This window comes from Gopherus evgoodei, chromosome 4 (genome assembly GCF_007399415.2).
Source record: "Gopherus evgoodei ecotype Sinaloan lineage chromosome 4, rGopEvg1_v1.p, whole genome shotgun sequence".
In the NCBI taxonomy this organism is placed as follows: domain Eukaryota; kingdom Metazoa; phylum Chordata; order Testudines; family Testudinidae; genus Gopherus; species Gopherus evgoodei.
Window position 1 is genome coordinate 150,538,276 of NC_044325.1, and position 26,719 is coordinate 150,564,994.

Genomic DNA, 26,719 nt, shown 5'->3' on the forward strand with positions numbered 1-26,719 from the left:
CAGCCCAGTTAAAGAATATGTTCTAGGGTTCCTATCCTGGGGGGTTAGCCCTGCTCTGAGCTCAGTGCCTGGGGGTGGGAGGAAGGGGCCCCAGAGGGGTGTTGGGGCTAGGCTGCAAACTGGTCTGAAAGGTCTGCATCAGGACTCCCTGGCTGGTGCGGTGGGACGGCCTTACTGGCAGCTCAGTGCTGAGAACCACCAGCAGGGGTGACAGGCCAATACTGCCTGTTCCTACAAGTCAGGTCCAATACACTCGGAAGGCCCCGGTGCCCCCTGCTGCTCACAGGCGCTTAACGGCTGCTGGGAGGAAGCTTGCATGGCCACAGCATGTGTGTGCGTGTACTGTGAAGAAACTTACACTGCTGGAGATAGCAGGGCAGCACTGAGGTTTCTACTGGACACTGCTGTAGGGAAGCTGATGTTCCTTGGGTCCTGGCTGGGTACTGCTGTGAGAAGCTCGCAGCGGTGAGGTCCCTGTGGGGCACTGCTGTAAGGAAGCTTGCAGCACCAAGGTCCCTGCAGGACACTTGCAGCCCTGCTTGCTCAGGTTGCTGGAGTCCCAGCTGAGCCCTTGGGATCTGCCCTGTGATGTAAGGTGGCCAGACAGCAAATGTGAAAAATTGGGATGGTGGTGAGGGGTGATAGGAGCCTGTTTAAGACAACACCCCAAATATCAGGACTGTCCCTATAAAATCGGGACTTCTGGTCACGCCACTGTGCGGGGAAACTCCGCTGGGCTGAGACCCGTCGCAGTAACCCAGGTTGAGCTCTGATTGGCTGCAAAGAAGCCTCATTAATATTCTGAACGTTGTGTAACAAATTCCGGCAGGAACCATCCTGCAGAAGGGGCGGGGGGAGGAGGCTGTGCCGTTAAAACCGCTGCACGTGTTTTCAGTACAACGTTGCCCTGGCGGGAGCCTGAAACCGCTCTGATCACGCTCAGCTGCACCAGGGGCAAAGGCCGGGCTGGCTCAGCTGATGCCTTTCCCCACCTTTATTTTCCCCGTCTCCCCTCTATGGTGCCACATGGTTGGGAGCAGGCAAGTTCCTGTGGCTGGCTGGCCCGCGTGGCTGTGCCGGGGATCCGCGTTGGGCCCTCGCTGGGGAGGAGGCGGTAGGTTGTGGGGCTGTTTGTGGGCAGGGCCTGTGTCTGTGCTGCCCTCCGTGAGGCTGTTGTGTGGGCCTGGGGGCTCCGCTGCTGGGAGAGGGGCTGATCCGCCGGGACCCCCAGCGCTGGGACGCTCAGGTGCAGGAAGTGGGGAAGGGGCGGCTTTACATAGTGCGCTTCGAGCCTGCCCTGTAATCCCAGCGGTGCCCCCGTCCATCTAGTCCCTTGCCTCTTTCGCTTTGTTGGTGCCCCTCCATCCTGCCCTGCATACATGCTGGTGCCCCTTGCCGCCGCCGCCCTGTATTATCTCCCCTGCCCTTGCTGTTCTGGTCCTCTCGCCCTCCTGCCTCTTGGTTTTCACTGTCCCTTGAAAGTCTCTCAACTTCGTGCCACGTCCTCAGTGATTTCTGTGCCTGGGTGGAAGGGTCCTGTGGTCCTGCCTCTTGAGGGTAGAAGGCACCACTGTGATTATGTATCCTGACCCCCTCTGAATAACCCAGGCCAGAGAACTTCCCTGGATTAACTCCTGTTTGAGCCAGAGCAGATCTGTTCCAAAAACAGCCCGTCTGGATTGAAAACTACCCAGAGATGCCTGGTAAGGGGCTCTTGTTTATTCTCCCAGAGCACGATGGCCCCCAAAACGAGGAAGAGGAAGGCAAAGGAGCCTGAGGCAAAGGCTGTGAACTCCGAGGACCTGAAGGCGAATGGCAGTGCCGATACGCAGCCAAAGAGGTCACGGGGTGAGGGAAGTCAGGGCCCGGGCCCACGTGTGGTTATTGAGCATTGGTGAGTACTGGCCAGTGCAAGAGAGTGGGTGTTTTTTAAGCTCCAGCAGGCTCGTGTCCTTGTGGAAGACACCAGGAATGCTCAAGTGGTGGATGGGTGCCAATAGCTGGCAGGAGGGGGCCTGACTGTGGAGAGGAAGGGGAGGATTACCTTGGGGGGGAATCAGTCTGAGACACTTCCAGAGGAGAAACGGGCACTGGGTTGGGGCATGTGGTCATGGATAAGACTGGGCTGTGCTGGGAGTTTGGCATTGCTCGACATGGGGCTGGTTTGCTCAGCTAATGCCTCTGCAGGAGGCCTGCTAGCAGGACCCCCAGCCCCACTGACCCCCATCACCCCTCACCTTCCCGGCAGTAAGAGCTGACGAGTCTACGGGCGCAATGCCGATGCCGTGAGCCAGGCGCTGCGCCGCACCGTCACCAACGTGGTGGTGGTGATCAACCCCGAGACACCACGCAGGAACAGCTTCGAGGTGTCCCTGGTGAAGGAGGATGGAAGAAGTAAGTGCTGGCGTTTCTGTAGAGCAGTGCTCAGTCAGGGTGCAATGATTTGGGGGGGCAGGGCGGCACCAGAGAAAACTGTCTGGGTGACTGCACAGGGGGGTAGGGATGCTCACACGCTGCTTTGTGAGATAGCCTGTCCCAAACTGGGCAGACATGGTGAGCTCCTCATGCAGTGAGCTACTTCATGATTAGGTTCCTAAGTGCATATGTTGTATCCCTTTCTCCCACCCTGTTCAGAGCTCTAGGGGGCAGATTGTGCCTCACTAGGAGTCTGTGCAGTTTCTGGTACATTGGGGGGCCCCTGAATGTGGTCAGTAGGGGTCTGTGCAGCACCTCATACATTAAGGGGGGCCCTGAACTCACTCGGGGGTGTGTCTGTGCAGCACCTGGCACAGTAGGGGCCCGTGATCTCGCTCAGTAGAGGGTCTCTAGGGTCTACTGCAACACAAACCGATGGGTAGCATCCCACCCATAACCATTCCTGCCTTGTTGTTGGGGTTTCAGCGGTGGAGCTGTGGAGCGGCATTAAGAAAGGACCACCTCGCAAGCTCAAGTTCCCTGAGCCACAGAAGGTGGCTGACATGCTGAAGAGCAGCTTGGTCTGAAGCAGAGCTGCACAGAGGTGAGTTATTTCTGCTCCAGGGCTGGCCACTGTAAATCAGAGGGAGGAGGGGAGAAGTGACTGTAACAACTAGTATGGTTGAGATCTGTGTCTGACTCCAGCACAAATCCCCTCAGCTTGTGCTTTAATTGCCAGCACCACCTGGGCTCCACAAGTCAAGCTGGGTTTCCTTCTCCTGCACCATGGCCAGTCATAAAGGTCTTGCAGAGCAAACTACACTCTGAACGACCCCTGTGCCACTTCCGTGCCCTCTGTAGCCAAGCCCTAGTGTCAGGGCCAGCACATGATGCATGAGGAGGAACAGAGCTTGTGCTCACCAGCGGTGGTGTCTCTGCAGAGCTAATGGAGCCAAAACACATAGTTGTCACTAAAGACAGCAGATCCAACTTCATGCACCTGGGGTCACTTCTGTACCCGTGTCAAATCGAATACCTGCTACAGAGCATGTTGCCTTAACTGGACATGCTGAACTTGTTAGCAGGCTAGCGCTAGGGATACGAGAATGCAGCTGTCGTTGGAGCCTCTGCCAATTCCAAGCCCAGAACACCTAGAGAGTAAAACCTAGTCCAGGCTGTGTTGGCTATTCCTGTGAGGGGGAAGTGTCTCATTTCCTGGAGTTGGAAGTAGGGCTGGATCCATCAAAAATGCCTTCTGGTGGGGAGGAGGAAGCAGGCACATATAAGCAGAGAGGGCAGGGCAGGTGCGTAAGCGCCATGCTCTGTATTCCAGCTGCTGAGCAGAATCCCCATCCACCTCATCCAGACCCTGCATAGTCTCTCCCCCATAGTGGGAGCCTTTTATTTGGGGCGGGGGCTAAGATTATGAGTGTATCACAACACACCTGAGAATCCAAGTGCTGGGCTCATACACTAGCCTCTGGACATCCTTCCTCTCAAAGAGCTGTCACCCCTTAAGTCAACAGGCTTGTCTCTGGCTTACGGGTGACCACCTCTAGCCGACGAGGCGAATGCAGGTCAGTGTTTTGGGACCAAATGACTGGATGCTTAGTGCAGGTATGAGGTGGCTGTATGTCATTTCCTGTGTGAACAGCCAGGGCTGACACCTCTTTCTCATCCCAGCAGCTGGGTCTGGGACCCATCCATTCCTGGCGTGGTCCGGAGCATCCATGATGAGGCATGATGAAGTGGGGGGAGAGGTCAATGGCCAAACCTCAGTCATGTCTCTGATGCTGCAGCTCTTCCCACGGGGAGTGGTGGGCCAGATGATGCCACACTGTCCTTCGCTTCTGCTCTGTTCCCACAACCATCCTCTGGCCTACCTTAGCAGATGATCTTTCGCTGGTTTGGGGTTAGACTTTTTTGTAATAAAGCTTCTAAAAAAAACTTTTTGTAAGTGGCAGTAAGGTGGGGCAATGGCTCAGAGGTCACTCAGCAGGCTGGTCAGCTGCACTGCACCTTCTCCTCCCACTATGTTGTACAGCTTGCAGCCATCAATGGAGAGCCCCACTCAAGGACATACTCATGTGTTCTGTTAGGAGTCTTGCCAGGTGTCCCGCTCCCTGCAGGAGGGAGGAAATGGCTCCTGGCAGCTTGCACTGCACGGCTAGGAAAGCAGGGTGGTGCAATCCACGTAACAGGGCAAATCCAGCAGAACAAACAAGAGGCAAATACAACGAACTATTTATTTCAAACAAGCCTCACGCTCCAACCTCTCTTTGCTATCACCTGTCTTGTCCATTGCCAAAGGGGCTGCTGGAGCAGGTGGTCAATCCCTGCAGTGAGAGAAGTGGAGGGAGCATGGCACAAAGCCCACATGGTTCCTGGATGGGGGATGAAAATACATGCTGATGTTAAGGATAACAGATGTTCTCATTAGGACAGTGATATGTGAAGACGAGCACTTAATATCTATGGAGCTGGTGTTCTTTGTCAGTGGAGGGATACGTGTGCTGTGGAAAGCAGCAGGGAAGAAAGGGGAGCTGGGTCATAACAGGAGAACATCAACTCTGGATGAGATGCACAACAGGTCAATGGGGCAGCAATGTGATAATGGGAAATGAGGGTCAGGCTTGTGCTATGGCATTGCCAGGCAGGAGTGGAGTTTGATCCTGAGATAGCCATGACTCTGGCAGAGACAGGTACCACTGCTGGCCAGATATTTTGCAAAACTAGAGTCTTGGCCTTAAGAGCTCCTAACAGTGCTCCACCAGCACCCGTGGCCTGTGTCCCCATGGCTGGGCTTAGGAAGGTTAAGATGTTTACGTACATAAATGTAGAGGAAAAAGCTTAAGCTAAGTGCACAACAGGGGCAGGAAAGATGATTAAGACAATTAGGCAAGGCCTATCCTGGGTGCCAGCACTGAGAGGTGGGAGTGTGAGCTGAGAGCACTGGTGGCATCAGCTTTAATGAGACTCTACAACACACAGGGGTGCTGACTACCACCCCCAAATGATACTTCCACCATTTGATCCATGTTGGGCCCATTCATTCCCTTCTCTCGCTGCACCCACACAACTCTGCCTTGTACATCAACAAAATGTCAGTGGGTCTGATAGTGCCTGTGACAGCAGGAAAAGCTGCTTCAACAGGTGCAGCCCCTCGGCCCTCTTTCCTAGCACAATGGGGCGGGGGGGGGGGGGGAGGAAGCTTCAGATCACTGGGAAGGGTTGTTCTCTTTCCATCCTTTCCAGCCCCCTCCCCTCCAAACACAGGCTGCTCAGCAGAACTGAAGCAGTGGTATAAGGTTATTCAACCACAGAGGTCAGCAGAGCTCCAGCAACAAAGAAGTAGGTAACACTGGGGCCACCCCGTTCAAGTGACCAGTGCATTTCTTGTTTAAATCCCAGTGACATCCGTGTGTATGACTCAGCCCCATCCCAGAATTAATGGGGTGGGGGATGCTGCACCTCCATCCTGGCTGTGCCCGCCAACTGATCCCTGACCCCTACTTGCAGAGTCCTTCAGCAGTGGGAGAGCTCTTCCCACTATCAGGCTCTACAGAGCTCCCCGCTCCAACAACCTGATTCATTTTGTCACTAGCAGCTTCCCATAGTCAGTCTCAGCTCTGACAGTTACACCTCAGTTGCCAGCTGGCTGTGATGGCTCCCATGAGCTAGACTCCCTCCCCCTCTGCTACAAACCACTAATTCAGAATGTCCACGTCTTCATCAGACTCCGAGGAGGGGTCAGGCCTGACGCAGGTGATGCCAGCAGGTACCAGAGCCTCCTCAGCGCCGGCCATGATGTCAATCTCGTCGCCCTCTGGACTGTCTGGCGGCTGATGATCCAAAGGGCCATGCTTTGGGCTGCTTCGGGGCAGCCCCCAGGGTGCTTGAAACTGGGGCCTTGTCTCCATCCCAGCAGCCTGGGTGGTGCAGAGTCCCTGCCCTTTCTCCGTGCTGTCTTCCACAGGAATATGAGCCGACTGAGCCTTCCTGCTGCCAGCTGCCAGCTGCGGGTGTTGAGGAGTCTGGGGGCTGGTGGGTGCCAGGGGCACTGGGCTGCATGAGGAGGGGTGGCGACCACTGGAGAGAGCCCTCCTGGGTGCAAGATGGCCACCCACAGGCTGCCCCAGGGAATCCCCATCTGCAGTGCTAAGGGCGGAGTGACCACCCCCCACTTCCCATCCTGGCAGGGGGCCCTTCCCTAGGTCATCCCACTCTGGCCACAGCTGCACCTCTGGGGGATGCCATTCTTCGCCTGCTGCCTCAGCACCCACGGGTGTCATATTTGGCCCACGTGAGGGGCCCATGGAAGAGGCACAGCCTGCCGTCCCTCCTGGCCCAGCAGTGCCCAGGCCCTCCACGCCACCGTCTGATAGCAGCAGGTCCAGCATCTGCTCCAGCGGTGCTGAGTCCCCAAAATCCTCATCCTCACTCAAGGGCTCCAGTGCTGCCATGTCCAGCTCGTAAGGGTCCCTGCAGCCTCCTCTCCCATTTGAGGGCCCCTGTTCTACCGTCACCTGCTCAGGAAGCGGCACAGCCTCCAGCCTTCCAGCCAGCAGGTCAGTGGAGCTGGCTGCCCGTGTCTCTGGCAGCTCTGGCCTGCACGTAAAGTTGTGCGGTCTGGAGCTGGGCGGGGAAGCCACACGGGAGGTGCCTGTCTCTCCCATGGTCACTGGGGCTCCTTGGGGCTCCCTGGCTGGTGGTTCTTGTACCACCTCCCAGCAACTCCCGTTGACGACCTTCCTGAGCTTCACGCTACCCACATGCCCCTCCTCTGGGGTAGTGTCCGAGCCAGAAGCCGATGCATTGGAGCTTCGCTTCCTGTTGCTGGTCTTTGGAGGCACAGGGAGGCTGCCAGCAGGGCAAGAGGGGCTGGCCTGCTCTAGCCCACCTGCTTCATCCCAGCCTGGGGTCTTCTGCCGCCAGAGGCGCCGGATGGACATGGGAGTCTTGCTGGGTGCTGCAGTGGGGGGTGCCTTCGTGGCACAGGCGTTGTGGGGAGGTGGCAGTTTCAGGCGGCTGAGCTTGATTTTCCTTGGCAGTGGTGAGCAGTCTGTGGTGCAACCCTCGCTGGGAAAGGCCTGCTCAGCGCTCCTCTTGCCCTGTGATCCTTCAGCCTTGCCCAGTGTGCTCCCCACACTGAGGCTCCTGTCTAAGCCCAAGGAGCGGTTCTTGGTTCTCATGTTCCCAGTCTCCACGGGCTGCACAGGAGCCACTGCACCCTGCATCCCCAGCTGGGCTCCCCCATTCTGAGGTACTACAGCCGCCCAATACTTGGCACTCTCCGCCTGACAGGCGGTGCTGCTGGCACGTACCCCACCATCACCTGGGGACTTTGCCGTAAGTTGCTTGCTTGCCACCAGCGGGTGGAATGTCTGTGGGGTGGTGGGAGCTGGCGGACAGGCCTGCAGCACGACCCTAGCAGAGATAGGAGCCAGGCTGGGCGGCTGCAAGCACTTCCGATTCAAGCGTCGACCCAACACCTGTTTCACCAGCTTCCCGCCCTCCAGCTGCAGCGACTCCAGTTCTGCCACTTGGAACTGCCGGGCGGCAGCCAGGATATCCCGGGCCTCCTCCCGGGACACTTCCATCTCCGAGGTGTACAGGAAATCCACCAGCTTCCGCAGTGTCCCAATCTTCAGACCTCGCAGCTCCAGCACCACTTTGCACCCCTTGGAGGGCATCTGCCTTTCCAGGCACTCCATGAAGAAGGGACTGCAGGCGGAGAGAATGCAGCCGTGAGCTGGTACAGCCTCTCCTGCAAACAAAGGAGTGGACCATCAGTGTCATAGGTTAGCTAGGTTCCGCTACAGCATTAGCTACCACTACCCTTTAACAATGCTGCTTTATTAGGTTTGGGCTGGCCTGCTCTGTGCTGCTCCAGTCCCCGAATATGCCTCCTCTCAAGAACCCTGCCTTGTGTGGGGCTCGGCTCTGCTCTATTCAGTATTAATAAACCTCAGTTATGCAAAAGGGCAGTTCACATTTTAACTACCCCAAAGCCGTGGTATCGCCAACCCACAAAAATTCAAAAATCAGGAGTTGGACCCCACCCCAGAAACCATGGCTTAAAAAAAAAGTTGGCTTAAAATCGTTATTTTTATTTGCCTTCTGATTTCAGAACCTTTCGGGGGTCCTTGCTTCACTTTTTCAAGCTTTCTTCCACAAGCACAAGGAAGGCTAGAAATATACTTCAAAAAAAATAATTAAAGCACCAAGATTCTCTTACTGTCTTCCAATTCCCACAGTCAGGGCTATAAGAAAAACACCAAATATTGCAAGACTCATGATGAAAATCACATGAGTTGGCAACACTTCATTATGGTTCCTGAGGCAGCTCTAACTCAGCCTGCTTATGCTGGGATTTGGTTTCATTTTTGTCTGTGGAGAGATCATATCTCCATGGCCCCCTCTCCAGCCCTTCCTCCCCACCTCCGACAAAGAATGCCACTCCCCGAGTCACTTCTTAGTAGCAAAGACCGTGCTTCCATTTAATACTAAGCGGAGGGTATTTCAAGGGGATGCTTTTATTTCTGAGGTTCCTTCCACTGCTCCAATTAACTGCATCGACAGCCAAATAAAACTAACAGACCCAACTCGAAATAAAATTAAGCTGTCTGCTTCCTTTAAAAAAACAAGCCACCCACACTTTTCTCTGTATCTCTTTTCTATCCCATGACACATGGTCCCTGAAGAGAAACTATGCAAGGAAGCCACCGTGAGGGTGGGGCTTTGGGGAGAGCATGCATAAGCTATTAGGGAGGCCTGGGTGGTTCAGCACTGGTCCCGGGGTCTGGGCTGCAGGGTCCCACATTCCAAGGAGGAATACTGGATGAGATTGGGGTCCCAGGATTGTGCCTAAGAGGCCAGACCTAGAGTGTCTGGACTCTGCCCAGACCCAGTGGGCTGGAAAGCATGTGGGGGTCCAAAGATTTGGGTCCAATCCAGCAGTCTCGTGACTATCCACAAAGGGGAGTCTCAGAAAGACCTGTGCCCTGGAGGAGCAGGGACTTTATTGAGAATGTATCCACTTTTCTGGGTGCCTCTCTTGCTGCCTTGAATGCAGCCAGCACCCCCAACCCAGCCTCTCCCTAGCTCTGCTACTCAGAGCAGCTTGGAATACTGTAAGGATGGCCATCTTGGCTGCACCCATCTTTGGTTCTTTAGGAGACAGCTAGCAGCAGGGACATGCAGCCTCAAAGTTGCTCCATACCCTCCCCTCCAGAAGGGGTGGAGAACTATAGGGGAAGGTTCAATGCTGCCAGAGTTTTCAGTATTTCAGACTTCAACCAGGATGTTATCGTAAAGGAGGGATTTTATTTTTCATTTAATTTCCTCTTTCAAAAGAAAGAGGACATTGAGCATTGGCACATCAGGGCAAATGTTATTTCAGTGAAAGACTGACAGGCATGTCTCTAGCTACAGAACAGCTGGTTTATGTGTCTCTGGAGTTCCATTCGGACACAGCCAAAGCTACCAGCCAGCAAGAAATAAAAGCTTCCTTACATACAGAAACAAACAATATACAGTATGATCAAGACCGTGAGATGCATGGCCACGTTCCCCAAACACACACGCTCTCTCATGTCCATAACTAGAGTCCTGGGTCTTAGTTCACACTCTGTGCACCATCTGCTAAAAGTCAGATTCTGAAACAAAGGTCCAGGGAAGCATATGGAAGCCTCACTAATTCGAAGGATGCCACTCCCAAGACACTTAGCAGCAGACAAAGACGGTACTTCCAGTGAATATTAAAAGAATTAAACTTTGTAGAGCAGCGGGGACCTTGCTTATAGATGCAATGAGATACGACGCTGTTGCTTGAAACTTCCCCTCTCCCAATAAAAGTTTCAACAGAATAACAAGACACTTACAAATTATTAGTGAGACAATCGCCCCCACACTTAACAAATCAGGAAGCTTCAAGATTAGTTTGATTAATGAGTCAGAGACTTTCACAGACCAAAATATGCTCAAGTTGTCAGCTGAACATGAAGCAGCTGAGGGCAGAGTTCATATAAAATGGTCTCACAATGCTCCAGTCAAGGATGTACACTTAATTTCCATATGTCTGCTGACAGATATCTGGCGCCATGTAGGAAGGCTGCTATTTGCAAAACCTCTTTGGAAGTACTTCCACTTTTGTGCAGACCTTTTTCTACTTATGATTCCCAACCATATCAAGCCCATCAGTGCCACCTATCACATCAGGCCACAGCAGTATCACGGTCCCCAATGATACAACAGCCACTGCAAACGGCGAAGCTAAGGGCTGAGCGAACATATAGCGCCCTTTATGTTAAAATGTAACAACATACTTATGGATAATTAATATTCTACGGAAATGTACCTGAAATCACATCATTAAGAGCATGGGCAAGGTGACAATTCAGCCCCAGATACAAGAATGGTGGGTACCCATCCGCTGTCCTCTTTCAGGTTACCTTCTGCCTGCAGGATGACATCACAGAATACATCTGCCCTCTGCTGGCGATGGAGCTGCAGGAACGCCATGCGCAGGAGGCGGGAGTTCCGATAGAGAATCTTAGAACCAGCCACAGGGGAGCACATGTCAGCAGAGCCTCCCTCTTGTTACCAGACACCAGATTCCCTGCAAACGGAACACAGTCCTGGGAACGCAGTAGGCTCTATCTAGCAGAGCTCCCTTGGTGGATTTGGTAGTCCTAAAAGTGAAAGACTGGAAGCAGGAAGTGAGCCTACGCAGGCTTCTGCCAAACCATCTCCCCCTGGAAGGACAGTGAGTGTTATAAACCATTTTATTCCTGGCTCAATGATAAATCGGGAAGGAGTCGGTGAAGAGTCACAAGGATGATTAAGGGAATGGAAAAATACACTTTAGAGTGAATGACTCAAGGAGCAAAATCTATTTATCTTAACAAAGAGAAGGTTAAAGGGTGGTTTGATTGCAGGTTATGAGAACTGCCCAGGGACCAAAAATCTGATAATTGAGAGCTCTTCAATCTAGCAAAGATCTGATAAGTTCCAATGGCTGGAAGTGGACGCTAGGAAATTCAGACTGGACAATTTTAACAGCAATTAACCATTGATACAACCTACTATGCCTTGTGACGGATTCTCTACCACTGGCAATTTTTAATTCAAGAGGGGATGTTTTTCTAAAAGATCTGTTTTGGTTCAAACAGGAATTAATTCAGGGAAATTCTCTGGCGTGCATTATACAGGAGCTCAGACCAGATTATCACAATGATCCTTGCTCGCCTTGGAATCTATGTATTATCCATGTGCTACTTTCCCTGAGGCAGTGTTGATATATTTAAGTAGCAGAGGGCACGGAGCACTGAATGGTACTGAAATATGATATTTTTTCCATAATTCAGTACACAGCCTATCACCACTGGGTCACTGGCACCCAGCCAGCCAGCTCAGGGGACTGGGGAAACAGCTAGGGAATCAGTCACCAATGGGCACTGGTTCCAATCCAGCTCAGGGTTGGGGGAACTGGACAGCTCACAGACTGCCATGTGGAGTCTCTCACCCCCCTTCGGTGAGGAAGTGGATGACTTGGCTTGGGGAATTAGCGAATGGGATAGAGAACTTCCTCTCTAGAGCTGATTCCAAACCAGCCCCCGACTGGGGCAGGGAACAGCTGGCTTCAGAGCATCAGGGAACAGGACAGGGAGAATGGCTCCATCACTGCAAGTAGGATATGGACCTTTACCTATATGGCCTTGTCTACACTCTGAATTGCAGGCAATTCTCCAGTCATTTGTCTAACACCACCACTGCTCCACCGACCCTAGCAGCGGTGGGAGCACTAAGGTTGGCCACCATCACAACTCTGTTCTGAAGTAAGTCAGATGGCTCAGGGGCAAAAACACAAGCAGGTCTACAATAATGCCCATGCTGCTGCCAACAGGGCATATCCAGATGACAGAGGAGACCCAGTTCAATTCCCTGCTTTACCACAGACACCTGGTGTGACCTTGGGCAAATCACTTAGCCTTTCTGTACATCAGTTCCCCATCGATACAATAGGGACAGCAGCGCTGCCCAACTTCACATGGGTGTTGTGAGAACAAATACATTAAAGGTGCTCGGATACTAGAGTATTGGAGGCTGTGCAATTAACTAAGGCCTTGGCTACAAGGGAAAGTTTTCTGCTGTATCCCAAGGTGTGAATTTAAACCAGCATAGTTATACCAGTTATATAATTAAAACTGGTGCACGCGAGGGCACTTTAAGGGCTGCTCTACAGTTTTTGTACATGGCAGGGGTGAGATTTTTTTTTTAACTGGCAGCGTTATACCGAGACAATACCTAGCATGGATGCAGTTCTCCCTGTATAGCTTATTCCCTTTCCCACACAGGAATAGCCACAAGCACTTTATACTGGTATACTAATGGGTAGTCTTATACAGGGCTTTTCATCAGTAGATCTCAAAGGAGGTCAGTATCATTAACCCCATTTTACAGATGGGGAAACTGACACACGGAGGGGTGAAGCGACTTGTCCAAGGTCACGAAGCAGGCTAGTGGCAGAACCAGGAATAGAACCCAGATTTCTCAAGTTTCAGTCCAGTGCTCTATCCATTATGCATAAAGGCATCCCCACAAGGGGTCTGTATTGCTTTAACTACACTGGTATTGTTAAATTGATACTTTTGTGTGTGGACAATGGCTTATTCTGGTGCGAGGGTGCCCTTTGTTCAGTTTAGCTTATGTTGTTTAGGAAGGTGTTCCTGCTTAAACCAAAAAAAAGTTACTTTTATGCAGGAATACACAGTCTACACAGGGCACATCATCAAAATAACTACATTAGTATAACTGGCAAGACTTTCCCACATAGACAAGCCCCGGATAGATTGATCAATAGTGTAAATATTGTAGGCAGGGCGAACCACTATAAGCCTCCATTGTTGCTGGTTCAGCTTCCCCTGGTCTCAAAACAGGGGATAAGCTCTACCCATACAAACTATTTATCCCCAGTACTCACACGGCCCCATCATAGCAATATCTGATTGCTTCACAATCTTTATTGTATTCAACCTCCCAATATACCTGTGAGGTTATCCCATTGTACAGATGGGAAACTGAGGCTGAGGCCACACCTAAGACTTAGGTGGACCTAGCGATGTCGCTCAGTGATATAAAAAAATTCACACGCCAGAGATATAGTTAAGCCAATCTAAGAATTTTTCCATCAACCTATCTACCGCCTCTTGAGGAAGTGGATTTACTACAGCGATGAAAAACCCCCTTCTGTTGCTGTAGTAAGCATCTACATTTGTAGTGTAAACAAAGCCTAAGTCACTTGCCGAAGGTCACACGGGGTTTGTGGCTGAGCAGGGAATTTAGTGTCCTAACCACTAGAGAATCCTTCCTCTCATGGCTTTACCAGTGCAACTACCCCCATGTCTGTAATTGGAGCAAACCTCTAACACAGACAAGTCCTAAGCTCCCCTCACATTTTAGTGTCGACACCTTCAGTGCTGAGATGTAATTAGACACTGGTTTGTTACCACCAACCCCTGCTTATTTTCTTTAGGGGATAAATTGCCTCATCCAGATCCCCACCCCCTTTCTGCTGCTGAGGAAGGGAGGAACAGTAATGGGGTACCTGTTATTTAGGTTAATGGAGTGTGCACAGGGATGTTGGAAAGCTGGGGGTGGGCTGCCAAACACTAGGAATCTTAAGAGCCACCCGAGTGCGGTGGCAGCATTGAGGATGGGAGCCAGCCAGAGATGGGACAGGTGCTGCCAAGACACAGATAAGAAACATGGATGTTTCAGCATAAGAGGCAAAAGGATCCTGACATTCTTTTAGCCACAGACCCCTCCCTCCCTTCTCCAAATACACAATACATTGCTCAGAGAGTTGCCATCCATGCAAGGGGCTTCCCCTCACAACCATTAGCAGCTACTCCAAAAATATCCATATTCCTTCTCCACTCCGGTACACCACCCTGATCCTGCATTGAGGGGGTTCATTCCCTCTTCATTATTGGCCCCCACACACTAAGGGTGCTCAATTCCCCCCACAGCTGCCTCTCATACACAAGGGAGGACTCTATTTCCCCCATAGTTGCCCCCTCACACACATACTAAGGAGAGCTCCATTTCCCCTCACACACTAAGGGGGGGGGGTGCTTCCTTCCCCCACCAGTCCCCCCCACTAAGGGGGGGCTCCATTTCCCTCCCCGGACTGAGACATGCTCTATTCCCTGCACCCCAATCAATTGCCTCCTGAACAGTACCCGGGGTGCCCACCGACTCCTCTCTGCAGCACCCCTTTGCTTTTGCTTTTGCTGCTGCTGCTGCTCCTGCAAACTCCAGCTCAGGCAACACTCAGCACGAGCCCCTCCCTAGCGCCTGCACGCGCGCGCCACGCCCCCAATAGAACCTTCCCCGGGCAGGAACGTGGCTCCTCCTCCCCACCGACGCCAGTAACAGCCCTTTCATTGGCCAGGCCCTCCGGCCAATCACAGCGGAGGCGGTGTTTTGGCGGGAGGAGTTCGAAAGGCGCCGTTGCCCCTGAGGAGAATGGCGGGTGGGAGAGGGGGAGTTTGCGGCATCTCAACCGAGTGAGCCGGGGAGCTCCAGGCCCCGCCCATATCCCAGCCCCTGCCCGTCAGTGCCCACCCTGGCAACCGAAACCGCTTGTCCCCGGTCCCCTGAAGCCAAATGAGGACTTCCTGCTCCCGGCCAGCCCCAACCCACCAGAGCTCGGGAGTCTCACTTAAAGACCCAGCTCCTGGAGTCCCGTGATTTTTGCAAGACTCTCAGTTCACATTTCATTTCTAGCCCTTATGGTTGTGCACAAATGCTCGAAAACGTGACTCCCACTTGCAAGGCTCCAACACCTAAAAGCAGAGAAAATGAAACCAGACTGCGTGGATTTAAAATCTACAACTCAGGATTTTTAGGCCAATCTTATGATTTTGGAGACCTGACTCATGGCGTTTGAACGCTTGGGGCTTATGATGCTGCAGATCCAGAGCCCAGTCACTGGTCCTGGCCATTCAGAGCCCACCACCACCATGTCAATAGCACAAGGGGGATCCCTGAGCCATCCCAATCACCGAACCTGTTAGGTTCACTTCTTCTGGGGCACCTGGCATTGGTCACTGTCGGTAGATAGGCTACTGGGCTGGATGGACCTTTGGTCTGACCCAGTATGGCCGTTCTTAGGTTCTTATACCGGCCTGGCAGCGCCCAGCCTGGCCATTACCGCCATGTCCATAGCACAAGGGGGATCCCTGACCCACCTCAATGACCGGGCCTGCCTGGCAGCGCCCGCTCTGGCCATCACCACCATGTCAATACACAATCAAGCACATGGGGAATTCCTTGCCCTTGTCCCAAAACTTAATCTCTGGACTGGTTCCATCAGTGCCCATACAGAAGGAGCACAACATTCCCCTTACAGACCCGCAGCCTCCCCGCACTTGCTGAGCATGGCTCTATTTGTGACTCTGACAAGATGGGTCACTGAGTTGCCAGGCGTCTGATTTTCGACTAGAACAACCGGTCAAAAAGGGACGCTGGTGGCTCCAGTCAGCACTGCTGACTGGGCCGTTAAAAGTCCAGTCGGTAGTCCAGGCGCAACTCCTGGAAGTGGCCAGCATGTCTGGCCCCTAGGCACAGGGGCGGCCAGGAAGCTCCGTGCACTGCCCCCACGTCAAGCGCCAGCTCCGCAGCTCCCATTGGCCAGGAACCACAGCCAATGGGAGCAGGGCCGGTGCAAGAATATTTTGTGCCCTAGGCGAAACTTCCACCTTGCACCCACCCTTCACCTCCCTCCAGAGCATCGCCTAGTGGTTACACCGGCCCTGAATGAGAGCTGTGGGGGTGACGCCTGTGGGCACAGGAAGCGTGCATGGCGCTGAGCCCCCTGACCCCTCTGCTTAGGGGCCAGACATGCTAGCTGCTTCCAGGAGCAGTGCGGAGCCAGGGCAGGTAGGGAGCCTGCCTTAGCCCAACTGCACGACTGACCGGGAGCTGCCTGAGGTAAGTGCCACCCAGCCAGAGCCCGCACCCTGAATCCCCTCCCGCACCTCAACCCCTAACCCAGCGCTGAGTCCACTGCTGCACCCAAACTCCCTCCCAGAGCCTGCACCCCTTCCCGTACCCCAACTCCCTGCTTCAGTCCAGAGCCCCCTCCTGCACCCTGAACCTCTCATTTCTGGCCTGACCCCAGAGCTCACACCCCCAGCTGGAGCCCTCACCTCCTCCCACATGCCAAACCTCTCCCCCAACCCAGTGAAAGTGAGTGAGGGTGGGGAGAGCAAGCATGGGCGGGGGTCTGGAATGAGTGGGGGTGGGGCCTCAGAGAAGGGGAGGGGCAGGGGCATTGCAGAGGGGCAGGGCAAGCATGTTTGGTTTTGCATAATTAGAAAGTTGGCAACCCTATGGGTCAGGAATCTTGAGTTGGGTCCTCCCACTGCCTGACTCTGGGCCCATTTCTCACTCCAGGTCGGCGGGGGAGAGAGAAAACATGGTTTTAAGATTTAAACCATATTTGCACCTCCCAGTATTCTAGGCTTCTCCAGCCCTCAGTATAAATCAGAGTCACCTCAGGGCTGCTCTGATTCACAATCATCCTGCCCATGGTCTCCTGTCTCCTAGGGACTGTGAACAGCTGAGAATAATGAGATACGAACCAGCACATCACCTGTATTTTCTGGCATAAAGCCATCCACAAACTATATACCAATGCCTTACATTGGGGTTATTTTCACCTATAAGGCAACAATTATAATGTAGCCCCAAATTAAGTGAGATTGGCTAGTTTTGAGGGAGGGGAAGTCAGGGTAGTGTTAAAGGTGACATAGTGGTTATAGCACCAGACTGGGACTCTGAAGATCTCGGTCCCATTTCTGGCTCTGGCATTGCCCTGCTGGGGGTCTATGGGCAAATCATGTCGCCTCTATGTGCCTCAGTTTCTCTATCTGCAAAATGGGAATAAAAATATTGCCCTTCTTTGTAAAGCACTTTGAGATCTACTCATGACAAGCACTACAGAAGAGCTAGGTTTAATTGTTATCATTTCACTGCTAGGACACTAGTTCCAGTCTGTCCCAGATTGACTTTCAGCAGGATTTAGCCTCCTATGTGACTTCAGGAGCTTTTGATAGTAGGAAGTAGGAATTAGGCTCCTAAGTCACTTCTTCTTCTTCTTCTTATTTTATTATACAATGGCTGTAATTAAGATTCCCCAGAATCTTTCTCCTCACTCTATGAAATAAGAATGTTCTCCCTTTGCATGTGTCTAGGTTTAAGAAGTTCTGTTCCAGTGTAACTGCTGAGGGCTGCTAGAATAGATGCTCTGTATGTCACCTAGCCCAGTGCCATGCTTGGAAACCATTTTGTCAATGGCCATGGACAGCAAACCAGTTATATCGCTGCATTCACCCATCTTGGAAATTGTCCCAGGGTGAGGCATGGCTCATTTCTCTGCTTTGTTTTATATAGCACAGAGCTGCACACTGTTGCCACTCAAGCAGTAGTACTAGAAGTCGTAATAATAGTAATGAATAATATGGTTAGTCAGGAAAGGGATCGCTAAGAGTCCAGTGGAACTGATCTGACACCATCTATTTCCTAGGGCACACCCTTACAATTGGTCCTCCACCTCCAAGCAGCTGGAGTTCCCTCATTTTTGTCGGCATAATGTAGTGGTCAGATCATAATCAGACAGATCATCACAATCAACATAGAGATTAAAAGCATCTATGCATCTTTCTATGTGCTCCCTGTAGCCACTTGGCACAAATGTTTTGGAGGCCTGAGGCTCTGTAGACTCATGTGCTGACAAAGATGTGCTGTTGTCCACACATGGAGGTTGAAGTCTCTCGGAACCACAAGTGCAGAGGACATAATTACCGAAGCAGATACCATGCTCTGCATTTCTTCTCATTCATGCTATTGCTCATCTTCATGGTCCTGTAGGCCAGTGAGCCAGAAGGCCAGAGTTAAAGACTGGAACCGAGAGTTAGCAGACTGTTCTCATTGCATTACTCCTTGTAGCCTACAGGGCCACGTCTTGGGAAATGCACCTCCTATGTGGCACAGTTCACAAACATTCCTTTTCCTCTGCTTAGATATTCTGTGGCAGTGTAAAGATGAAAGGTCATGAGTGTATTCTTAGCAGAAGTTTTGAGTTACATTGTCCAGACATTCTGTGGGACATGGCCCCATGAAGATCACTGTATCACATGAAAAATGTTCTACACATCTTATGATGGTTACTAAGACAGGAAGTCCATCAGTTGCTGTGGAGGAACAGGCTCAAAGAGAGAGTAGGAGTACATCTCATGTTACTCTGTTTGTGAAGTGGTCAGGGCTCTAAGCAGGGTGACCACCCATCCCTAATTGGGCAGGACAGTCCCAAAATGTACATTTCAGGTCCTGGTCCTTGGCTGCATGACTCCGGGACAGCATATGTCCTGGATTCCCTGTAGTGCCATTCCACATCTGCCCAAGGCTCAGGGGTTGTGCCAAGCTCTTCTCAGTAGGGGGTGGTGAGCGCTGAGGTGCGCCTTAGCCCCTTCTCACCACAAGGTCCCACCCCCTGCTCCTCCTCTTCCCCCTGAGACCTTGCCCCTGGCCAAGCCAGAAGGCGGAGCCAGGCACTCAGGGAGCCTGGGATATGTGACATGGGAGCCCAAGACCCTCCACCTGCCATGGCCAGCAGGCCATGGGGGCCAGGGCCTGCTCTTGGGCACACCGCCCAGCTCAGGTGAAGAGTCCAGGGCTCTCCACAGCGGCCTGGGCTCCCTGGGTGGCTCTTACCACTGCCCGGCTCTCACTTCCGGCCTGGTCTGGGGTGGGGCCACAAAGGGGAGCAGGACTCCTGCATGTGTCCCGTTTTTGCATTTTGAAAAGGTAGTCACTCTATTCCCAAGTCAAAAATCCTCCCTGGAATCCCTTCTGGGTAGGCTGGCAGAGTGGCCCACTTTGGAATCAGATTCATTACGATCTTTGTCCCCTGCTGGAAAGTGACTTAGAGTAGCCTTTTAACATGTCAGTTTCACATGTCCTCTTCTAGGTGACAACAGCCTCCACTGAAAATCCTGGGTGCAAAACAAATGGTGGACCCTTTGGTTGAAGGAGTCTTTGATATTTCCAACAATTCGCAGTTCTAATTCTCCTTATCCCAAAGCCCGGGGCATAATGCCTGCTAAACAACAGAAGCAATAGTCAAGGGGTAAACTACACCTCCCCTCTCTCTCTTCTATTGTGCTAGCTTTCAGGGCTAGAGAGGTTATTAACATTATTATGCAGCCTGGAAAACAATGGCTGGTCTGGAGACAAGACACTTCCTATCTTTTTTTATTGTTTAAACTGTTGTCTTTGCTCTCTCTTAGAACCTTGATTTTTCCAGCAATGGTCTCTTTGTTCCTTATCACTAGACTCCTGCATCCTGCTCCTGGAGAAGGAAGGCGATTGCAGAAGGATGGGGTTCCTCAGCCTCTCCATTCTTGGAATATTTCAATTTTTTATTTTGCAGCCTCCCTTCCTCTGTTGCAAAGGGAAGAATGAGGGCGGGGAAGAAGGACGGGGATGGGAATCAGACCCATGGGTAGGGGGACCTGGAAAGAGGAAGAAGAGTTGAATGAAAAAGGGGATGCATTGTAGTGGAGTGGAACAGAAAGGGAAGAGATTTCTGTCAGTCCTGCAGTCAGTTGGGCATTTGAGCTAAAGGTACGTGAAAGTTTAATAGAAACTCGAGGGCCCAGTTTGTCAGTTTTCAAAGGGTTAGTACTAAGAAAACCGAGGTGCAGCAGGAGGTGGCACTGGTAGTTCTGTAGGTGGCACTGTTCCCTCTGAAACTGAGTTAATATTGGCCTCTATGCCTCCATACAGGGATTGGGGCCAGAGCTGCACAGAGGGGGGAGCAATGGGGGCAATTTGTCCCAGGCCCCGCAGGGGCCCCCATGAGAATACAGTATTCTATAGTATTGCATCTTTTTTTTAATGGAAGGGGCCCCTGAAATTGCTTTGCCCAGGGCCCCCTGAATCGTCTGGGCAGCCCTGATTGGGGCTGCTGGGCTGCTGGAAGCATGGTCTTTCTAGTAAGACATGAAGGTAGTGTTTTCTGTTTTCGTTGTTTTTGTGGATACAGACTAACACAGCTACCCCTCTGGTACTTGAGAAGGTAGTGGTGCTGACTTCGGAGTTCTAGCAAAATTCCAGCTCACAGTGGCAATGTGGGTCTAGAGTTTAGCAGAGAGGACTGGGAGTCAGGTAACCTGGATTCTATTCCTTAGTCTAGCATTGACTGTTGTGATGCTGCTGGACAGGTCTTTTAACCTCTCTGTGCCACAGTTTCTTCATCTGCAAAATGAAAATAATATTACACACCGTCCATCACCCTGAAAGGTGCTATAGAAGTGCAAAGTTATTATTATTATTTATTAGTACTTTCATCTTCCTAAATCCTGCCTGCCCTCTTGAAGGGATACAGGATTCTTCTTCACTTCCTGTCCTAAACTGTTATATAGCATTGCTCTGTTCTATAAACAGTTGCCTTACTCCCTTCCAAAAGTGGCTGCATTTCAGTGGTGATGAATTATGCTATGTAAATGCAAAATTTTATTAATTGTTATTAAATAGTATTACTACAAAAAGATGTCAAATTTCCCCATGATACTAACCACATTTCTTCCAACATTTCCAGACTGCAGTGGGACGGTAATTGTCTGCCATGATGATAGTTCTCTGAAAACATATGCTCAATGTGTTGTGACAGTCAAAAAAGCTAACAGAATATTGGGAACCACTAGAAAAGGATAGATAATAAGACAGAAAATATCATAATGCCACTATATAAATTCATGGTACGCCCACACTATGAATACTGCATGCAGTTTTGGTCACCTCATCCCAAAAATAAAGACATATTAGAATTGAAAATGGTATATAGAAAGGCAATGAAAATGATTAGGGATATGGAACAGCTTCCCTGTGAAAACAGATTAAAAGACTGGGACTGTTCAGTCTAGAAAAGAGACAACTAAGGGGAGGATATGTTAGAGGACTATACAATTATGAAAGGTAGGGAAAAAGTAGATAGGGAGTGCTAGTTTCCCCTTCATGTAACATAAGAACTAGGGGCAACCCAATAAAATTAATAGGCAGCAAGTTTAAAACAATCATAAGCAGAGCTGGCTCCAGCTTTTTTGCTGCCCCAAGCGGCGAAGAGGAAAAAAAAAAGCTGTGATCGGCAGCACTTCGGCAGCTGCACTACCGCGCCGCTTCATTCTTCTGTGGCAAATCGGCGGCCAGTCCTTCCCACCGTCGAATTGCCACTGAAGACCTAGATGTGCCACCCCTTTCCACTGGCTGTCCCAAGCACCTGCTTCCTGTGCTGGTGCCTGGAGCCGGCCCTGATCATAAGGAAGTACTTCACACAACATACAGTCAACCTATGGAATTCATGACCAGGGGATGTTGTGAAGGCCAAAAGTATAACAGGGTTGAAACATGGGGGGCCATGAGCAGAATTCAGGCAGTCTTCCAAAATAAATTAGAGAGCAATGCTGGCATTAGACTTGCTGGCGCTCAGGGCAGAAAGCCCAAGCCCTAGTCCTGCCATGCCGGGCTGAAGCCCAAGCAACTTAGCTTCGCAGGGCACCCTGTGAGTTGGGGTCTTGGGCAATTACCCTGCTTTGCTACCCGCAATGTTGCCCCTGGCTTTTAATCTACTAGATATGTAGAAAAACAGTTGTGGCACAGGTGGGCCATGGAGTTTGTATAGAACGTTGGGGTGGCCTCAGAAAGAAAAGGGTTAGGAACCCCTGCTCTACCTTGTTCGGGCAGAAGCTCCACTCAGATAGAGTCTTACATTATCACAGGGTGCTGGGGCCAACTAGAGGAGCAATAGCTCCCATGCAGCAGTCCTAAGGCACTGGAGGTGGGGAGAAATGAGGGCACACCTCCTCTTCTAAGGAAAGGCATGAGGCGGGAGTGTGTGTGGCCAGGAGCACCTATCCTCCCCCACCACCAAGGGATTTAAAGTAAAGTGGGGTAGCAGGGGGAGAAATATCCCTCCCCTCTGAATGGGACCCACAACTTGAGGTGGGGGGAGGGAGGAGCATTTGTTATCCCCTGCGCCCCTGCATAAGAAGTTGGAAGTGAGGTGGAGAAGCCTCCTGCCAAGGAAGATGGACGGGGTAGATAGCACTGCATGGGAGGGCTGTACTAATCCAATCCCTGATGTGTTGTCAGTTGTTCCCTGCGTGCTCCCTCTTGTTTTTTTTCCCTGTGAAAGATATAATGATGAAACAAAAGCCAGCCACTGTTTACAGACAACGACCTCGGAGACCACTCTTTCTGCGAATGCTGTCAGAGGGGATGGGGGTGACATCTGCAATGTGCCCAATCTTTATTCCAGAACAAGCTAGAGCTCTGAGGGCTGACTGGGCACCAGGTCCAGGAGTCTTGGTCCTATTTCCACTTGTAGCTCGCAGCTTGATGTGAAGGGCAGTGATGCCCAGCTCCTTGCTGCTGCAAAGCTAACAATGGCCTGCTGCACTCCCCTCTCGATAGCCCTTTGATTTGGTGCTGGAAGAAAAGGAGGAGAAGGGTGTTCTTAGTTCCCCTCCATAGTGGGATGGGGAGGAATTCACAGGCTCCAAGGCTCAGATCCTCATGGAAGTTTGTGAATCTGCAGCAGATCGGAGTGTTGATTTCATAATCTCACTGTAGGGAGGTTTTTCCAGATAAGCATCCTAAATGCTTCCTTTTTTAATGTCATCCCATTCCCCTTTGCTAGTACTACCCTCTTTCTCTCCCTCATTGGGGTTTACTCTCTTCAAATGTTTGCAGGCTGTTATTGTTATCACTTACTCCTTGCTTAACCAAGCTATACATATTTATCTCTTTTAATCTTTCCCCATAAATCAGTCTCTTCATTTCTCATCTCCTCCAGCTTGTCAATATCTTTCTGGTAACATGGTGCTCAGAACAGAATACATTCATCCGATTCTTGGCATCCGGCAGACTCGGAACCAGAGGGTGGGGGACAAAGTGGCTTTTATGTCACCTTTATGTCTAGATTCTGAGGCCAGCTGGGATGAGGGCAGGGTGTGACATTGAGTTATGTAGACTCTACATCACTTGGGATTCCCCCTAGGCTTGGGGAATTCCTAGGCAGCTATTTAATCCAGTATTACAACCCCTTTGTGCTGTGGATCCAAGAATCAGCTCCAATATTCCAGATGTGGTTACAATCACGTCCACAGATAAGGCTGTCACCTTCCTGTCTTGTGGGGTGATGTATCTAGACTCAAATCACTCCAGCTTCTTTTGCTTCTAGCTCATGTCTCCCCTTCATGGAGTATTAGACTTCTTCTTTGAGTGCTTGTTCATGTCAATTCCAATCAGGTGTGTGCACGGTTGTCAGAAACTTCTCCCCTTAGCAGTCCCTGTCAAGTTGGCTAGGAAGCCCCCTGGAGTGGCACACTCATGGTGCTCAATATATGACTCTGCTAACCCGACCCCCCTTCAGTTCCTTTTTACCATTTGTGGCTGTGTTGGAACTGTGTTTTGCTTGCTTGCAAGTGTTCCCCTAGGCTATTACCCAGTCCTACCCAGTTTTTGTTTTACTAGTTAGTTTATGGTTATCTGTAGTTAGTATAGACTTGGTGAGTGGGATCATTTCTCCCCTCACCCTGCCTTGGGCTTCGGCACATGCCTCAAGCCTGAGGATTTAAATCTTGCAGTGTATGCAGAAAGCCTATGCCCCATAGTGATCCCCATGACTCATACCTGAGGTGTCTAGCGAGGTGCATCAGTGTGAGTGCTGCAAGGCTTTCAAGCCCAGAACTAGAAAGGAACGCGACTTCCATTTAAAGCAGTTGTTAAAAGGGTGTCATCAGGAGGAGGGAGAAAACTTATTCACCTTAGCCTCCAATGATAGAACAAGAAGCAATGGGCTTAAACTGCAGCAAGGGAGATTTAGGTTGGACATTAGGAATAAGTTCCTAACTGTCAGGGTAGTTAAACACTGGAATAGATTGCCTAGGGAAGTTGTGGAATCTCCATCTCTGGAGATATTTAAGAGTAGGTTAGATAAATGTCTATTAGGGATGGTCTAGACAGTATTTGGTCCTGCCATGAGGGCAGGAGACTGGACTCGATGACCTCTCGAGGTCCCTTCCAGTCCTAGAGTCTATGAGTCTATGAGTTAATGGAAACTGCACTTCATCCAGCAGCACCTGACTGCCAAGGCCTGGGCCTGAGCTCAGTGTGGAGTGCCCCAGTGTCAGTCCACAAGCTGGTACTAAGGAAGGACTCTGGTGCAAGAGACCCTTGGTACCAAAGATCCCTGGCACCACAGAAGGCGGACAGAGGGTGCTCTTCTCAGAGAGCAAGACCATCGGGGGAGGCTTTGCTGCTCCAGAGGAAGGACTCGGCTTCCAAGCAGCAGGAGCTCGTGCCATCAACTCTGGCGCCCCAGTTGGCACCATTGAGCCCGGCACTCAGTGACTTTCTGGCTGGGCAGTGCCTGGTGGAGGCGTTGGAGCCTCCCTCCACCCAGAACACTTTCAAGGCTGCCAAGGATCTTGTAGAAATTACTGCGCCTCAGCTCCTTACTGTTAGAGAGAAGCCTCCGGCACTGCCTAGACGGGTGCTGTCTAGAGGCAAGCCCACGATGATGAGACTCCTTGTCGCCAGACCAGCACCGTTCCTGGCATTGTTCCTGGTCTCCATCACTGCAACACTCCCTGGCACCGGCCTCAGTACAAGAATGCCCAGGGCCAGGAGCGTGATGATCTATGTGTCCAGCACTGAGGGGTCAGCACTGATCGCGAACACTCTTGCTGAGCTGGCACCGAGACACAGCACCAGAGCACAGCGGGCGCTGTCCAGCACCGGACACACGGCACCGGTCTCAGTCATCAGACAGCTGGTGCCAATCCTCAACACGATCATCGTGGCAACGATCTCTGACTTCCTCTTCACGGCACTGACCACTGGATCAGGGGTTGTGGGCACCGGGATCCTTGGACTTTGAGGTCGACTCCTATTACTTGAGGTGCAGTAGGCATAGGTCAGATAAGTGCCAGAGACACGTACAGCTGCCCTGGCAGCCACAGTGACCGCCTGCCATGCAATGGCCCTTTTGGACCCCTTAGGCTTACCGTCAGGCCCAGGATACCCCTTCGAGGGTTTCTAGGTCGGTGGAATTGGGATGTCACCCTTCCCAGTCACTAATGGATAGACCTGCCCCTCGGGTTACAGAAGCAACCCTCTCCAGACTGCTCTCTCATACTACTGGGGAGACAGTGGAACTGGCTCCAGACCCATCTGTAGCCCAGGTCACATCCGACTATGTCGAACCACTGGACAAGTCCAATGCAACCCAGGAGCAACCTGGGCAGATAGAGGGACATGAGGATCCTGTACCCCCACTCGCTTCCTTGTCATCCTTGCCTAATGAGGCAGCAGCAGGAGCCTTCATCCATTGACCACAGGGCACTCCAGGACCTGCTCCACCACATTGCCCATAAGATAGGCCTACAGGCGCAGGAAGTCATTGAGTCAGAGGACCCGATGGTGGACATTCTTGCCCCAGAAGGTCCTTCCAGAGTGGCGTTGCTGGTCATTAAAACTATTCACAACAATTATAATACCCTATGGCAGACTCCGGCCTCCATTCTGCCCACCGCCAGAGGTATACAGAGAAAGTACTTTGTTCGCTCCAAGGAATATGAATTTTTATTCTCCCACCCACACCCTTGCTCCCTGGGGGTCTCGGTGGTGAATGAGAAGGAGCACAAGGGGCAGCAGGTGCTGGCACCCAAGGCTAAAGAGGTCAAACGTATGGACCTCTTTAGCAGGAAAGTGTAGGCTGCGGGGAGGGAGGGGGACCTACAGCTGAGGATAGCCAACCAACAAGCTATCCTCAGCAGGTATAACTTTAACTCTTGGGACTCTATGTCCAATTCAAGGAGTTGCTCCCCACTGAGTCAAAGGCAGAGTTCTCAGCTCCAGTTGAGGAGGGGAAAGCAGTGGCCAGGACATCCCTACAGGCCTCCCTTGACTCGGCTGACTCTGCAGCATGTACCATCTTCTCTGGGGTGGTCATGAGAAGAACTGCCTGTCTCCAAGCTTCCGGGCTTACCCCAGAAGTTCGACAGACCCTGCAGGACCTTCCCTTTGAGGGCTCAGGGCTGTTTTCGGACCAGACAAACTCAAGGCTTCACAACTTCACGAAGACTTGAGGGCAACTATGAAATCTCTGGGGATGCACACTCCTGTTACCCAGAGAAAGCCCTTCAAACCTCAACCCCAACAGCAGCAGATG

At 51.6% G+C, this 26,719-nt stretch overlaps 2 protein-coding genes across 4 annotated transcripts; one reads left to right on the forward strand and one right to left on the reverse strand.

Annotated features, from left to right (window-relative positions):
- The first annotated feature begins 30 nt into the window (after window positions 1-30).
- On the forward strand, window positions 31-4,377 carry SELENOH (selenoprotein H). 3 transcript variants are annotated; one of them, XM_030561892.1, is made up of 5 exons: window positions 31-1,040; window positions 1,731-1,894; window positions 2,249-2,394; window positions 2,902-3,019; window positions 4,099-4,377. In XM_030561892.1, the coding sequence occupies exons 1-4, from the start codon at window positions 1,017-1,019 to the stop codon at window positions 3,000-3,002; spliced, it is 435 nt and encodes a 144-aa protein (XP_030417752.1). In that variant the 5' UTR covers window positions 31-1,016; the 3' UTR covers window positions 3,003-3,019; window positions 4,099-4,377. The 3 variants fall into 3 exon arrangements, with proteins under 3 accessions (XP_030417752.1, XP_030417753.1, XP_030417754.1); XM_030561893.1 differs by having other exon boundaries at window positions 32-1,040; window positions 4,102-4,376; XM_030561894.1 differs by having other exon boundaries at window positions 1,018-1,114; window positions 4,099-4,376.
- Window positions 4,378-4,647: 270 nt separating this feature from the next.
- BTBD18 (BTB domain containing 18) lies at window positions 4,648-14,728 on the reverse strand. The gene is made up of 4 exons (XM_030561884.1): window positions 14,674-14,728; window positions 14,024-14,160; window positions 10,869-11,035; window positions 4,648-8,182 (listed from the first exon to the last, which is right to left on the reverse strand). Exons 3-4 carry the CDS (start codon window positions 10,993-10,995, stop codon window positions 6,123-6,125), a joined length of 2,187 nt encoding a protein of 728 aa, XP_030417744.1. The 5' UTR covers window positions 10,996-11,035; window positions 14,024-14,160; window positions 14,674-14,728; the 3' UTR covers window positions 4,648-6,122.
- Between the last annotated feature and the right edge of the window lie 11,991 nt (window positions 14,729-26,719).

What these genes read in the sequence shown, in the direction of transcription:
- BTBD18 (XM_030561884.1), bottom strand. Translation starts at nt 10,995, where the DNA reads ATGTGCTCCCCTGTGGCTGGTTCTAAGATTCTCTATCGGAACTCCCGC. An exon ending in TGTCATCCTGCAGGCAGAAG is followed by an intron (nt 8,183 to 10,868) that starts GTAACCTGAAAG and finishes CTTTGTTTGCAG; the next exon opens with GAGAGGCTGTACCAGCTCAC.